General features: G+C 40.6%; 1 protein-coding gene across 3 annotated transcripts in view; it reads left to right on the top strand.

The window, feature by feature from the left end:
* Positions 1–17,011, top strand: part of LOC132821096 (E3 ubiquitin-protein ligase DZIP3-like) — a 112,448-nt gene that overhangs the window by 5,353 nt on the left and 90,084 nt on the right. For all 3 annotated transcript variants that reach the window (XM_060833619.1, XM_060833621.1, XM_060833620.1), the window contains exons 2-5: positions 6,826–6,887; positions 8,120–8,263; positions 11,423–11,503; positions 16,635–16,759. In XM_060833619.1, coding sequence (XP_060689602.1) covers positions 6,826–6,887; positions 8,120–8,263; positions 11,423–11,503; positions 16,635–16,759 — 412 coding nt within the window. The remainder of the gene's footprint in view (positions 1–6,825; positions 6,888–8,119; positions 8,264–11,422; positions 11,504–16,634; positions 16,760–17,011) is intronic.

Below are 17,011 nucleotides of genomic sequence, written 5' to 3'. Positions count from 1 at the left end.
ACTCTGTTGGAAAACTTAACAGAATAATAGTAACTGTTACTAGTTAACTGTTCCAACATAGTAACATCCCATAAACACAACCTTGGAAAAAAGGCTAATTCTGAAAACAGATTGTTCTCACATGTAACTCACATAGCAGACAGAAAACTCCCAGCTTTTGGCTGTAACTTTGAGAGAAAGAATATCTTTCACTACTTCAAGATCCCAACAGCAACTAAAAGCTGAACCTAAAATGCCTGGTTTTGTGGGAGCTTGACCACACCCATTCAGGCTGCTTCAATTGTTCCAACTTTTTTTAAAAAAACCCAATGCCTCACAAGCAGTTTACTTTCTTACAGACTGCTCTGCACCTGCCCCCCCCCTCCGTCTTTCCTGAAAAGAAACCGGAACAAAACACTCCTCCTTAAAGACACAGCATTGGCACACACAGCATGATCAAAATTTTGTAGATTTAGTTCCAACTGGAATGGTCCCTGTCTTTCTAGCTCACATCTCCATTAAGCAGCTGACAGTCATGCTCATCTAAGTTTATTATTCTCCTACACCCATTTCTCGGAGTGGTTTTCCAAATTAGACCATAAGACATAGGAGTGGGAGTAAGGCCATTTGGCCCATCGAGTCCACGACGCCATTCGATCATGTATGGTGGGCATTTCATTGCCACTTATCGCACCCTCTCCATATTCCTTAATTCCTTGCCAAATTAAGAAGTTATCAGTCTCTGCCTTGAAGACATTTAACGTCCCAGCCTCCAATGTGCTCCAAGGCAATGAGTTCCACAGGCTCGCTGACTGAAGAAATGTCTCCTCATTTCTGTTTTAAATTGACCCACTCTCACTCTATGACTGCCCATGAGTCCTAGTATCCCCACTTGATGGAAACAAATTTGCAGCATCCACCCTTTCTAAGCCGTGCATTATCTTGTAAGTTTCTATTAGATCACCCCTCGACCTTCTAAACTCGAATGAATACAATCCTAGGATCCTCAGCCATTCATCGTTATTAGGCCTACCATTCCAGGGATCATCCATGTGAATCTCCGCTGGGCATGCTGCAGTGTCAGTATGTCCTTCCTGAGGTGTGGGACCCAAAATTAGATACCGCATTCTAAATGGGCCTAACCAGAGCTTTATGAAGTCTCAGTAGTATATTGCTACTTTTACATTCCAAACTCTCGAGATAAATTACAACATTACATTTGCATTCTTAACTATGGACTCAAACTGCAAGTCAACCTGTAGAGAATTCTGGATTAGCCTTCCCAGATCCCTTTGTACTTTGGCTTTAGGAATTTTCTCAATGTTTAGAAAATAGTCCATGTCTGTATTCTTTTTTCTGAAATGCAAGACCTCGCATTTGCTCACGCTGAATTTCATCAGCCATTTCTTGGACCACTCTCCTAAACTGTCTTTCTGCAGCCTCCCAACCCCCTCAGAACTATATGCCTGTCTGCCTAACTTAATCTCATTGGCGAATTTCGCAGAATGCCCACAGTCCCTTCATCCAGATCACTAATATATAAAGTGAACAGCTGCGGCCCAACACTGAACCCTGTGGGACACCCATTGTCATTGGCTGCCATTCTGAAACAGAACCTTTTTTATCCCAACTCCCTGCCTTCCGTCAGACAGCCAATCCTCAATCCATGCCAGTAGCTCACCTTGAACACCATGGGCCCTCACCTTATTCAGCAGCCTCCTGTGAGGCAACTTATCAAAGGCCTTTTGGAAATCCAGGTAGGTAATGTCCAAAGGGTTTCCCTGGTCTGACCTATTTGTTACCTCTTCAAAGAATTCTAACAGATTTGTCAGGCACAACCTCCCCTTACTAAATCCATGCTGATTTGTTCTAATGCGACCATGTACTTCCAAGAATTTTGAAATCTCATCCTTAATGATGGATTCTAGAATTTTACCTACAACTGAGGTTAGGCTGATCGGCCTATAATTTTCCATCTTTTGTCTTGATCCTTTCTTGAACAAGGGGGTTACAACAGCAATTTTCCAATCATCTGGGACTTTCTCTGACTCCAGTGATTTTTGAAAGATTACATACAACGTCTCTGCTATTTCTTCAGCCACCTCCCTCAGAACTCGAGGACGCAGCCCCTTGGGGGCCAGGATATTTATCAATTGTTGTGGTTCTGCTCGCCGAGCTGGAAGTTTTTGCTGCAAACGTTTCGTTCCCTGGCTAGGGAACATCATCAGTGCTGTTGGAGCCTCGTGTGAAGCGCTGCTTTGATGTTTCTTCCGGTATTTATAGTGGTTTATACCACTATAAATACCGGAAGAAACATCAAAGCAGCGCTTCACACGAGGCTCCAACAGCACTGATGATGTTCCCTAGCCAGGGAACGAAACGTTTGCAGCAAAAACTTCTAGCTCGGCGAGCAGAACCACAACAACGGATACCCGAGCTACAAATCTTCAATCAGATTTTAAATATTTATCAATTTTTAGATATTTTAGCTTTTCTAGCACTTTCTCTTTTGTAATGGCTACCATACTCAACTCTGCCCTTTGATTCTTCTTAATTGGTGGAATATTACTCATGTCTTCCACTGTGAAGACTGACATAAAGTATTTATTAAGTTCAGCTATTTCCTTATCTCCCAGCACTAGCCTTCCTGCATCAATTTGTGCACTCCACACAAATCATTATGAACCTTCAAATTCAAGTGGACAAAAAACACACCTGCTGTAAGTTGAATATTTTTGGGGTGGGAGTGGAAGCCTTCCACTGACAAGAACCTTGGTAGCCACTGAGAACTGTACATCTGCAGCTCAGACCAGATATATATGTTATCTGAGTAGAAACCACTAACGTTTTAAAAATGTGAAGTGCGAGATTTCATATGTTTACTACGAGAATAATGCCACAAGATTTCAAGGTTTTGAACAAACAATAAATTTTACCATATAAAGTTAGAACAACTTCAATCTACAATATATCTACAACTTAAAAGGAAATTGAAGTAGATGTTTCTTGTGTGAAATGAACTTCCTGAGGAAATGGTGGATATGGTTATAATTACAGAAATTAAAATATATTTGAATAAGTACATGAATAGGAAAGGTCTGAAGGGATATGGTCCAGAAGTAGGCATGTGGGACTAGTTTAGTTTGGGACTATGTTCAGCATGGACTGGTTTGACCGAAGCTTCTGTTTTCATGCTGTATGACTCTGAATAATGTTCAGAATTAATCTGCAGTAAATATGAGATTGAGAACCCTACAGAGCAAATCAAATAGTAAATTAAGATCTGGACTGATCCCACAGGTTTCTCAGAAGCCTCTCCTGATGCATGTTTTGAAAACACCATCAGATCTTTACAAGGGATTCTAATTCTTCTAAAACTTATTTTTGGAATTCTCTCAAAAGATGCTGTGTCATACACTGCCTCAAAGACTGCTTGTGGCCTGGTCTTTCAGACTCCCAATAGGAACTATGCTTCTCTAAATTGTAGAAATTGTACTCCAGCACCTGCTCACAGGCATAACTTCATTAAACTGGTACAGCTGCAGTTCTCCAAACTCTATATCTGGACCAAATAAGTACTGCTTGTGTGCTTTGTAAACTGAATTGCTGGATGGAAGTATAAATGTCTCACAGGCTTCTTCAACCACCACGCCCACTCAATATTTCTGAGACCCAGTTTCAATTCTTAGCGACTTGATCTTAGCCCTTTTGAAAGTCATAACTACACAAAGCTATCATGCAGAACTTGGGACATCTTCCTGCATGTAACTTACTCATTTGAGCTCTCGCTCTCATTCTTCCTTTCTCACTCTCTCTCCAATTATAACTCATTGGCCTCTAACCATTGAACTGTTCTTCAGTGACTCTTTAAGCTGTTTAGAGTGACCAGTTGCAAATCTGACGGCAAATCTTACCTTTATTGCTAGACAGGATTAAATGTAGCAACTATTGGGACACACTGTTTCTGGAATGGTACAATATTCAGATTTTTTTCCATTCATATTGTTTGCTTACACAATTACACAGCAAAGGATTTCAGCACGTGTTACATGCCCACTGAGAAGATGGTTTTGATCCAGGAGACTGCAGATATTATTAGCAATCTGCAATGAGAGCCTGAGCCTTCTAAAACACTGCTGCTCAGATATGTAGAAAGAGCTGCCACTTTTGCACCATATTGCTGGTTTTACCTTCTTCAGCTGGATTGTGATGTCGATTCCATTTAACTTCTGGAGATGGATGCAGCTGAGAAGAAGGTAGTCATTGCTATTTATACTGCTACTGGTGGTTCATTTGGTGTGAAGGAACTATATGAACTGATCTCAAGATATGATGCAGACTGATTAAAGGCTTATTTCACTGAAGAAACACTTTCCACTGCACTCCTGTTAGTGATGAGCAAGTTACTGACAGATCACTTCGTTTAACATCTGTTATAGGGAAGTTTTGATTAAAGATGTTATAGCCTGGCATTTAGAAAGCTTTAAGATAATCAAGCAGTAGTAACATCACTTTGTGAAAGGGGCATCATGTTTATTGGTGTTCTCTAAAGAAATATCCCTGTCGATAAAAGAAGCTGTTGAATGTACTGTTACATTTCAGAAAGTTGCTTGCAACGTTGTTGAGGAAAATAAGTTTGCCTTGTAAGGGATAACATACTGGCATGATAGAAAGTTAGGTAAAAACCAGATTCTACATTAGAGTCGTGCTGGAAAAGCACAGCAGTTCATGCAGCATTCGAGGAGCAGGAAAATCAATGTTTCGGGCAAAAGCCCTTCATCAGGACTTATGCCTGAAACGTCAATTTTTCAGCACCACTCTAATGTAGAACATGATAGAAAGTTGGCTGGCTGACAGGAACAGAAAGTAGACATAAATGAGTCAATTAGTACTTGGAAAGGTGAAATAAGTTATGCATCATAGAGTCAGTACTGGGACTTTTAACAGTCACTTAAATTATAAGATTGAAGGGGCAAAACGCATGGTTGCCAAATTTTCTGATGACACAGAAAGAGCTAAGAAAGTAAGTCATGAAAAAGATACAGTCAATTCAGATATAATACAATAGTTCTGTTCTCGTGCGATCTTGCGTTATAAGAAAATAACGCAATAACTGCACTATTTAAACTAATGCGGCCAGAATCACGTTTTAGCCAATACAGGTAAGGATCTTTGACATTCTATAAATTCTTCAAATGCGTAAAAACTAATTTGAAGAAACACACGTTATAACAGAATCGACTTATAAGGAAGCTACAAAGGAACATAGGTAACTGCGTTGACAAAGATCTGGAAAATGGAGAGTCTAAACAGTATATGATCTAAACAGTAAGAAATTGCATAGCTCTGAGATGCAGAGGGTCCTGGGTTTCTAAGTGCATAAATTGCCAAGGATCTTATGTAGGTATATCAATGAATAAAACTAAACTATTTCTATTTGGCTTTTAGCTACCTTATCTATTCAAAAAGGGTCCTGTGCTTGCTTTTAGAATATCATCGAGACACGATTAAAGAGGTTGAGATAATGTTGTAATCCAGTACAAACATCATTTTCAAGTGATTTGATAGCAAAGCTGCAAAGGTGACTTCTCTTGCTTTAGAAAACTTCTCTATTTGTCCAGCCTCTGTTTCAGAAACCTTATGCTGTGAACTAATGCTTTACCAGAATTCATACTTTGCAAAACATTAGGATAATTTCAGAACATATTAAGATTGCACAGTTTTCAGCTATAGGTGTGGATTTATAATTTGTTCTTCTGTTTCCGAAAATGGCTTCACCTTGGTTAAAACCAGATATTCAGAATGCTTGTATCCAGTGGCCCACATTTTATTTGATATTAAGTAGACATTTTTCAGATCTATTACTACATTAAACTCATACTTGTTGATTTATGAATTAAAATATAGAGTGTAGGCAATAAAAGATATGACATTCTGGAGAATGTTGATAATTCATTCATTTGCAGTTATACTATTCACTCCGTTATCAGTCATGGTACTCGATAATAATATTGGAACCAGATTCATCTAAATTATAGCAAGATTTTGTGAAAACTTCCAATTATTTTTGATTATTTTAGTGATTTTCATGCTGCTTACAGTGTCAAATAGGTTGGATATAGAGAGTCTCTAGCGATGTACATTTGCATGTACCAATTCAGCATGTTACTTTTTCCACCTACTTCATTTAACTGAATCAACAGATTGTGATAGCAAATTTTGAATTTTGTTTAATGTAACCATCATCTCTTTCCATGGATTTATTTTTTTTTACAATTTAAATTTTTGTTGTAGGCCTGTAACTAAATGATTTAATTGGAATCAGCTAAATTTAGCTTCCATCAAGGCAGAGTTTGCATATGTTCTGTGACATATGAATTAAAAATGGCGTTTATGTGGGCATTGAGTTAGACTAAAATTGTGATAGCAAGACATGACATAGTCTCACACATGAAGAATAGCTACGTGACTCTGCTACTCAAGGGTAGTGGTACTTCAGGCACCAAACATTTCCTTCAGAAGAAAGAAGAAAATGCTGAGGAGATCCGAAACCTTCTTGCAGGATGTTTGATTTACGTCTGAACCAACTGACAATTAATTGTATAAATTTGATGTTTCAGCTATAAAAATTCAAACACCTATGCTTGTTTTGGGAATTAATACAGACTTAACAGGAAATGTGCCAAAGCAAAGTTTTATCTGGAGGAGTAAAAGTTTGGGGGAAATTAGGGTGTTTTATTGTAGAAATTCCCTTGTGCATATAATTTGTATAAATTTTGTACTAGCATAACTGAAATAGATTTCCATTGAGCTATTTCTCTACATTTAAAAAAATATCTGTTACAGGTCAAAAAGAAGACTGTGTTAAGATGGGTCCTGAGGCTGAAGAACAAGTGACTTGTTCAGAGGTAGGTCATATTTTTCATTTTCAGAGTGTATACATTAAAAGTGAAATAACTTGGAAAATTGCACAGCAGATCCAACAACATCTATAAAAAGAAATTACAATTTCTGGAGTCGTAAGGTTATACAGCATAGAAACAGACTTTTCAGCCCAATCTTTAGAACATGCTGACTGTGTTCCTAAACTAAACTGGTCCCACCTGTTTGTGTTGGGCCCATATCCCTCCAAAGCTGACCTAATTCCATTTGCCAGCGTTTGACCCATATCCGTCTGAACCCTTCCTATTCAGTATCAACCAGATACCTTTTAAATGTTGTAATTGTACCCACTTCCGTCACTTCCTCTGGCAGCTCATTGCATACCTACCTACCTGCAGCTCCACTTTTAAGAAACTATGTACCAAAGTTTTCAGACTCCTGTTGTATTTGCTGAGTTGATAACCATTCATCCCCTCTATCACAAAAGTCGTTATTAGTAGCTACATCATATCACCTTTCTCTGAAGGTTGTTTAGTATCAAAACTTCAACTAAGCTTCTGTCACCTCTGGACCTGAGTAATTCAGTTCTGTCTTGGGTAGCCTTCTGTACCCAATCACACACCCGCACCCCCCGCAGCTTTAACTTATCCAATCCTGTCCAAATACCACTTCTATTTGATCCACCTATGCATGCATTTTAAAATTCTCATCTGTGTATTTACATTTCTTCATGGCATCATGTGCCCTACCTCAGAAACCTTCTTCAGGTCTATAGCCTTCCCAAGAATTTTTGTCCCTCCAACTCTTGTGCATGTCCACTTTTTCACAGTTGATTCTTGGACCTTCATCGTTTGAGACCGTGCTTTTGTGGAATTTCATCTCTGCCTAGTCATTTCCCTCTTCTTCAAAGACCTTCCCAAAAATACATTGTTTTGACCTTACTTTCAGATTGCCCCAATTTTATTTACTAATTTTTAGTGTCTTTTTTTTTCTGATTCTGTTCCTCTGATGTGCAGTGGAGATGTATTGCTAACTTAAAAGTGTTATTTAATTCCAAACTGCCGTGGCACTAGAGCCCACAGTTTTGCAGTTTCTAGACTATTTATGCTGTACTATTATTTGATATGCAATCCACTTTAATTCATAAGATAAGTATCAAATTGAAAAACCTATTTTAGTAGTCAAAATGTTTAAATCTAATTCTTTAAAACAAAAGGAAAGTGCTACTTACTCATTCTGATATAATGCATCCTGTTAGGTGAAGAATGACTATGTTGAAGAATCATCCAGAAATAATTCATTAGACATAATTGAGAAGCTTGGTTTCCTCCAATCAATGAGTACAGATGAAAAGATTAAGCAATTTCAAATGTTTCTCACAACTGCTCTGATTAATGATCTGGTGAGTATTAATCTAGTAGAAAAAGAAATTGCTGGGATTTTATGTTTAGATTAACAAGTCCACACCGACCCGCCGAAGCGCAACCCACCCATACCCCTACATTTACCCCTTTACCTAACACTACGGGCAATTTAGCATGGTCAATTCTCCTGACCTGTGCATCTTTGTGGGAGGAAACCGGAGCACCTGGAGGAAACTCACGCAGACACGGGGAGAATGTGCAAACTCCACACAGTCAGTCGCCTGAGTTGGGAATTGAACCCGGGTCTCTGGCGCTTGTGAGGCAGCAGTGCTGACCACTGTGCCACCATGCCGCCCATGTTGTATGGCCCTGCACAGCAAACAGAAAATGAATTGTATATAAGAAATTAATGTGAAATAGTTTGTTTGTTGATAACCCAAAATATACTGCTTTGCAAATTTTTATTTTGAACTGTGGCGTATAAATTGCTGCCTCAGCACCAAGGTCCCGGATTCAGTTCTGCCCTTGGGCGACTATCTGTGTGGAATTTGCACATTGTCCCTGTATCTGCATGGGTTTCCTCTGAGTTCACCAGTTTCCAGCCATAGTCCCAAGATGGCCTGTGAGCAGTGGAGTGCCACAAGGATCAGTGCTGGGTCCACTACTATTTGTCATTTATATAAATGATTTGGATGTGAACATAGGAGATATGGTTAGTAAATTTGCAGATGGCACCAAAATTGGAGGTATAGTGGAGGGTGAGGAAAGTTACCTCAGAGTACAATGGGATCTTGATCAGATGGGCAAGGAGTGGCAGAGGTCATTTAATTTAGATAAATGTGAGGTGCTGCATTTTGGAAAAGAAAACCTTAGCAGGACTACCACACCTAATGGTGTATAAGTGTTGCTGAACAAAGAGACCTTGGAGTGCAGGTTCATAGTTCCTTGTAAGTAGAGTTGCAGGTAGATAGGATAGTGAAAAAGGCATTTGGTATGTTTTCCTTTATTGGTCACAGCATTGAGTATAGGAGTTGGGAGATCATATTGCAGCTGTACAGGACATTGGTTAGGCCACTGTTGGAATGTTGCATGCAGTTCTGGTCTCCTTCCTATCCGAAGATGTTGTGAAACTTGAAATGATTCAGAAAAGATTTACAAGGATGTTGCCAGGGTTGGAGGATTTGAGCTATAGGGAGAGGTTAAGTAGGCTGTGCCTGTTTTCTCTGGAGCGTCGGAGGCTGAGCGAGGACCTTTATAAAACCATGAGGGGCACGGATAGGGTAAACCAACAAAGTCTTTTCCCTGGGGTGGGAGAATCCGGAACTAGAGGGAATAAATGTAGGCTGCACAGTGGCACTGTGGTTAGCACTGCTGCCTCAGCGCCAGAGAGCCGGGTTTCGGTTTCGGTTTCCTCTCACAGCCCAAAAATATGCAGACTAGGTGAATTGGCCATGCTAAATTGCTTGTAGTGTTAGGTGAAGGAGTAAATGTAGGGGAATGGGTCTGGGTCGATTGCTGTTCAGAGGGTCGGTGTGTACTTGTTGGGCCGAAGGGCCCGTTTCCACACTGTAAGTAATCTAATCAGATTTAGGGTAAGAGAGGAAAGATATAAAGGGGACCTAAGGAGCAAAGTTTTCATGCAGAAGGTTGGGCATGTATGGAATGAGCTGCCAGAGGAAGTGGTGGAGGCTGGTACAGTTGCAGCATTTAAAAGGCATCTGGATGGGTATATAAATAGGAAGGGATGAGATATGGTCCAATTGCTGGCAAATGGGACGAGATTAGGTTAGGATATCTGATCAGCATGGATGAGTTTGACCAAAGAGTCAGTTTCCATGCAGGTTAGGTGGATTGGCCATGGGAAATGCAGGAAAAAATGAGGACCGCAGATGCTGGAGATCAGAGTCGAGATTGTGTTGCTGGAAAAGCACAGCAGGTCAGGCAGCATCCGTGGAGCAGGAAAATTGACGTTTCAGGCATAAGCCTTCATCAGGAATCAGAGTTATAGGGATAGGGTTGGTGATGGGTGAGATGCTGTTCAGATGGTTGGTGTAGATTCTGTAGAGGAGGATCTATAACAATAAATGCTGTTCTGTTCTGCTGCCCTTCTGTTTACATGTTAAAATCATAACTGGAATAAAACTTAAGAATTTTAGAACTTCTGAGTAGATTTTCTGAGATCAGGAGGTGGGACTTTCTTGTGTCTAAAAAATGCCAGCAAGGTGGGACCTTTCAAGCTTCAGACCGAAGGCAGAAATGGAGGCAGGTTAAAGGCCAGGTCACACTAAAGGCCTGCTTCCATTTCCAAAAAGTCTTGACTTGGTTTTGGTATCTAATGTACAGTTGAACCGTCTCATGGCTTTAAGTACCCCTTCATCACTCAGTAAGTTGGATACTTCAATTGAAGATAGTACTGTTTAATTAGGAGGAAAGAGTAAAGAAAAATAAGTTTAAAATTCTTTCCACTGATCATTATCTAGCCACATCTGTTGAAAATTTACATCAACATTGTGTAAAGGCAGGATAATATCTACTTTGATCAAATAGTTTCCATGCTTGCATACCATAGATATTTGCTACATGGGCAAGATGATGCAGAACAACCAAGTCTGCAGTTAGTCAAAGATACTGAGCACTGGAGAAAACTAGTTCTTTTTAAGTGACCTTTCTTTCCATCAAACTAACAATAGGAGGAGTATGATAGCTGTACCTCCAGTCTTTTCACTCTTTCGTCATAACCAGAAGACAGTGGGTTCATATCTCAATTCAGAATCTTTTGCATATAAGCTGATACGATGGACACGTTCTAAGGGAGTACTATGTTGTCGGAAATGCTGTCCCTTGGATATGACTGAGACCCTGGGTAAGTTCAGCGGTGGATTGTAAAGATTGCCTAGAAATATTAGAAGAACAGCAGAGGATATTTCCCATGTTTCTAGTCTAATATTTATCCCTCACGTAGATTAATTGGTCAGTATCCCCTTGTTGCATGGGAACTTGTTGTGCACAAATGGGTTGCAGAGTTTTCACCATTACAGCTGTAAATATACCTGGAAAATATTTTATTGGCTGTAAAACTGTTGAGTATCAAACACTTGGGTAGTGTACTACATAAATATTTAGTTTCTAGAGCAAGTTCATAGAGCAGCAGTCCTTTTAGAGACTTAATTCTGTTTTTCTGTGTTTCTTGTTCTTAGGTACGCCAGCTGAGTGAAGTGCAGTATCTGTTACTATTACACTATTTTGTTATGGCTCTTTGTTCTAGAGGCCAAGCACAGGTTTGTTTTCTTCTTCTTCTCATTTGTACTCTTAAAATTTGTTTGAAACTATTGTGACTTCAATATCCTCTGTATATATGCAGTCACTATGTAGGAAGCCTGCCATACACTTACATTCTGCATGTTTCCCAAGTTCTTCAAATATTTGCATCTCCCATATCATCCCCAGGACTGGGTCCTGGGTGACGAGGGGTACCTTTGAAAACATGAGTAATGAGTCGAGTGTAAAACACTGGGATGATACAGTGGCTTAGTGATTAGCACTGCTGCCTCACATCACCAGAGACTGAAGTTTGATTCCATCCTCCGGAAACTGTCTATATGGAGTTTTCAAATTCAAACCAGATGTCTGTGTGGGTTTCCTTTTGGGTGCTCCAGTTTCCTCCCACAGTCCAAAGATGTGCAGGTTAAGTGTATTGGCCATGTTAAATTGCCCATAGTGTCCAGGGGTGTGTAGGCTAGCCCTAGGAAATGCAACGTTACAGAATAAGGTAGGGGGTTGGGTCTGGGTTGGATGTTTTTCGGAGGGTCGGTGTGAATTCGATAGGCTGAACAGCGTGATTCCATACTTGTAGGGATTTTAAGATTCTATGAAAACTCTTAAACTGATGGCAAACAGCACCACAATGCAGCACATGCATTTACTTGGACCACTATTGAAGTGAAAATTGAATTTCTGAAGATGTACCTCTGTTGTGTGGGCTGCTCAGGAGGGGCAGACAACGCTTGCCAGCCAGAGTAATGATTTTTTTGGGCAGTGCAAACCCAAGTTCACTAATAAGTTAAGAACTTGGAGAGGAAGGTGGAGCAGCTGACTGTTCCCTCAGATGAGGAAGAATGTGAAGCTGACTGAGATGCTGAGGGAGTGAACACCAGTGCTGAGGATGCTGAGCAAGCCAGGGCAGTGGCAAACTGTGGCTGAAAGCCTCTATCAAGTTGTCTGGGCCTAAGTTTGAGAACTAATAGCTAAATACACAGAACTAATAGCCCATTATGATGCCTACTGCTTTCAAGAGAATATTTTTTTTTTAGATTAGACTTACAGTGTGGAAACAGGCCCTTCGGCCCAACAAGTCCACACCGACCCGCCGAAGCGCAACCCACCCATACCCCTACATTTACCCCTTACCTAACACTACGGGCAATTTAGCTTGGCCAATTCACCTGACCCGCACATCTTTGGACTGTGGGAGGAAACCGGAGCACCCGGAGGAAACCCACGCAGACACGGGGAGAACGTGCAAACTCCACACAGTCAGTCGCCTGAGTCGGGAAATGAACCCGGGTCTACAGGCGCTGTGAGGCAGCAGTGCTTCGTTGTTCTGCTTGTCATGCCTTGTACAAGTCTTTGGTTCCCTTAGCACCAGTAAATTTTGTTGAGTTTGAAGGCCAGAGCATCAGGATTGAGTTTTATAGTTTTACATGTTAGTATGCAAGTAATGCATCGACCTTTGTTTGCACCGACCTTTAGTTATTTCAGAGATGTGGAGGAGCTGCACCGTGCTGATTGACTCATAAACCCAACCTTATAGGGTACGTTCTCACTTCCTGGAGGGTTTAATGCAAGATATGCATGAGAGCATTGGTAGTCTTTGCAATGCTGTACTTGATGTTCATGTGAGCATCAAGATTATGGCAAACTGTCGGAGGATTGCATGAGACGACAGGAATGTAGAACACTGAGCAGCATTTCTTTCCATGGAAGTATTTTACAAAAAGTTTGCAGTCATGCAGCAGAGTAACTTTGGTTTTTCATCTTTCACTTCCTACTATTTGGCACCTGGGATGTCTGGTTGGCACAGATGAGTTGGTCCTAACAGTCTTTTCATGCTGTATGACTCTATGACTCTGCCAGACCTTCCACTACTTCCTCTGCATCTCTGTCAGAAAACCCAAATATGTCAGAAGGGGACTATTCTCCTATTAATCCTTCAAATGTTAGAGACCTTGGCCACTTCTCCCGCCTCTAACTGTGGACCCATGTCAGTGCTATATTGACCAGCATGTGACCCCTGTGTCTACTCCACAAACATTACCCACTGAGGTGAAAGTTTTTGTTTTGGTGGAGGGTAGGGTAGAACACCTTGATGGTACTTCCTTTAACAGTAGCAGCTGTAGGTCTTCAGAGTTGTGCTGGCTGAGGCAGGAAAAGATGCTGCATTAGCTTTTATTAATTCACTGATCTGTTATGGTGATTCAGATGCTGCAGAGAAAAGCCTCGATGTGTTATATCCTTACTGATGATTGCATTAAAATTTTGGTGCTTGATAAGCATCTGCTCACATTTGCACATTAACTGGCTGGACATATCCAATCTCATCTTCTGCACAAATCCTGCCAAGCTGAACAGACTGCTTCTCAAATGTCACAGAGTTCAAGTATGTCACCCTCTATGACACCATAAATTTTAGAGGCAGAAGTAGGCTATTCGGCCCATTGAGTTTGATTAGATTAGATTACTTAGTGTGGAAACAGGCCCTTTGGCCCAACAAGTCCACACCGACCCTCCGAAGCGCAACCCACCCAGACCCATTCCCCTACATTTACTCCTTCACCTAACACTGGGAAAGTTAGCATGGCCAATTCACCTAACCTGCACATTTTTGGACTATGGGAGGAAACTGGAGCACCCGGAGGAAACCCCAGCAGACACAGGGAAAATGTGTAGGAATTGAACCTGGGTCTTTGGCACTATGAGGCAGCAGTGCTAACCACTGTGCCACCGTGCCACCCATTGTTTGCTCTGCTAATCAATGAGATCATGACTGATCTGATAATCCTCAATTCCACTCAGTCTTTTTCCCCATAACCTTTAATTCCCTTATTGATTGAAAATCTACCTACCTCAGCCTTGAATATATTTGATGGCCAAACCTTATTAGCCCTGCACGGTAAAGCATTTCACAGATAATTACATTTTGAGAGAACAAAAAACCTCCTTATCTCTGTTTTAAATGAACAATCTCTTATTCTGAGATTATGCTGTCTGGTCCCCTAGGCATTCCCTCGAGAAGAAGCAATCTCTCTGCATCAATCCTGTCAAGCCCCCAATAATCATACATGTTTCCATAAGCTGTCCTCCCATTCCTCTAAGCTGCAGTGAGTACAAGCCCAATCTAACCCATCTTGACATCTTATTGTGTTAGAACTTTTCTTTCAGAAGTGTAAAGGCATTAAAAGACATTACGATAGGTATGTAAGTAGTTTGCCTGTATCAATAGTTGGAGGGGGAAATGTGGAGCTGCGATTGTCTGTCTGTATTTTGAAATAAGAAGAAAGTGGTTTGGAAGAATTATGATTTTAAAAAAAGGTCCTGAATGAAAGACAGCCATGTGTAGTGAGAAAGCTTGAATTGTTGGATTTTAATGAAGCTTCATGTAATATGTATGCCTGCTTTTTGTCTGAGGTGTCGATGCTCAAGTGACCTTTCATGATTGTGTCCTTGACCCAGGAGGCAATGGTCTAATGGTTTTAGCAATAGACTACTAATCCAGAGACCCAGATAATGTTCTGGAAACGCAGGTTCAAATCCTGCCAAAACAGGTGGAACTTGAATTCAGTTAAAATCTGAGAAGATCATGGAAGCATACATGTGACCGAGCTACGTGGTTGACTGTTAACTGTCCTCTGGGCCATTAATGATGTGGCCATGTTGTTGTGGGTCTGGAGTCACATGTAGGCCAGAGCAGATAAGGACTGCAGTTTCCTTCCTGAAAGGGCATTAGTGAACCAGATGTGTTTTACCTGGCAATCGACAATGCTTTCATGGTCATCATTCAACTCCTAATTCCAGATTTTTAAAATTGAATTCAAATTCCACCATATCTGAATTGACACCATTTGAACTCATCCCAGAACATTATATGGGTCTCAGGATTAATAAGCTAGTGATAATGTCACTGGGTCGCCCCTGTCAGAATGATGTGGAAGCTTTGGAGAGGGTCCAGAAAAGGTTTACTAGGATACTGCCTGGTTTAGAGGGTGTGATTTATGAGAGATTGGATGTTTTTCCTTGAACATCTGGGGTTGTGAGGTGATCTGATAGAAATTTACAAATTTGTGCAAGGCATGGATGGAATGAATAGTCCAAGTCTTTTTCCCTATGTAGAAATGTCAGTTACCAGGGGACATAGGTTTAATTTAAAAGGCAAGGTAGAGGTCAGGCTTTTTACACAGCGGGTGCCAAATGCCTGGAATGCACTGCCAGAGGAGATGGTAGAAGCAGATGCAATAGCAACTTTTAAAATTTATCTTGACAGAAACATGAATGGGGGGAATAGAGGGTTATGAGCCACGTGAAGGCAAAACGTTTTTAGTTTAGAAACGCATCATGTGTCAGCACAGGTTTGGTGGGCTGAAGGGCCTTTTCCTTTGTTATATTGGTCTTTATTCTTTGTGTACCAGTAAGGTTTTTAGCAACATAAGATATTGAGGACTGTGTAGTCACAGGTCTTAGAATGTGAAGAGCCAGCTCCTCTCAACAATACAAGTATCTCCATGGGTTCTGCACTGCACATCATCCTTTGTGTGCCACTTCCTGTCTGCAAGAGAGAGAAGAATTTCACTGATTAAATTGCACTGTTTAGATGATTTACATGCCACAACTAAATTGTGAGAAGCATGTGGAGACAGTGAGAAGTAGATGAATGCTGGCAGCATTGAAAGATAAATGTGGGAGATGTGTAGTGTATGGATGAAGGATATGTAGTGGATAGTTATAGATCCTGAGTGCAAGGCACTGCTGATGGTTGAGTAAAAGAGACATGGTACATTGAGCAGCAGGAGATGCTTAAAGCAAAGGGTAGGAAATGTCATCTTCGGATGCTTTAACTGATGCTGACCATCCACTTGAGGTCATTAATGGCACATCTGGCAAGTGCTTAGGTTCAGACACTGACAAATGATTACCGATTTCATCTGAAAATTGACCTGTGATGCCATCTTGTACACCACCACCCCATACCCAACCCCAGAACTAAAACTGGCTGCTACCCACCTCCATTAGAGCAAGTGCTGGCAAGTTATAAAGCACCTACTTATCAGCATTATTCAATTTTTAACCCAGACTTCTTAAAGGTTTTGTGTTGGATTTGCTTTGCAGCCTTTTTATATTATTATTTTCTTTCTGTAGGATCTATTTGAAGCTGAAAAACATATTATGGCAATTAGAAAAATGACGAAGGAGACCCCAGAATGTCAAAGTTTTCTGTATGTCGCATATCACATGTTAGGCTGCTTATACTTCAAGCAAAATAGGTAAGGAATCTGATACTGAAGTTTATGAAAGAAAGCAATAACACATACAGGAATTTACCTGCATTTGGAAGCAAGCATTGCAATCATGTGAATGCTGGTCATTTTTCAAAATTCCACAGACTCTGAAATGGTCCCAATAGATTGCGAGATGATAAAAGTAATCACACTTTTATAAAATAAGAAAAGTGAAAATGCAGAACTAAGGCTTGTTACCCTAACATTGGTCACAGGGAAAGTAGTAGAAACTTTAGT

This window comes from Hemiscyllium ocellatum, chromosome 12 (assembly GCF_020745735.1).
Source record: "Hemiscyllium ocellatum isolate sHemOce1 chromosome 12, sHemOce1.pat.X.cur, whole genome shotgun sequence".
Taxonomy (NCBI): domain Eukaryota; kingdom Metazoa; phylum Chordata; class Chondrichthyes; order Orectolobiformes; family Hemiscylliidae; genus Hemiscyllium; species Hemiscyllium ocellatum.
This window is presented reverse-complemented; position numbering and strand designations above follow the sequence as displayed.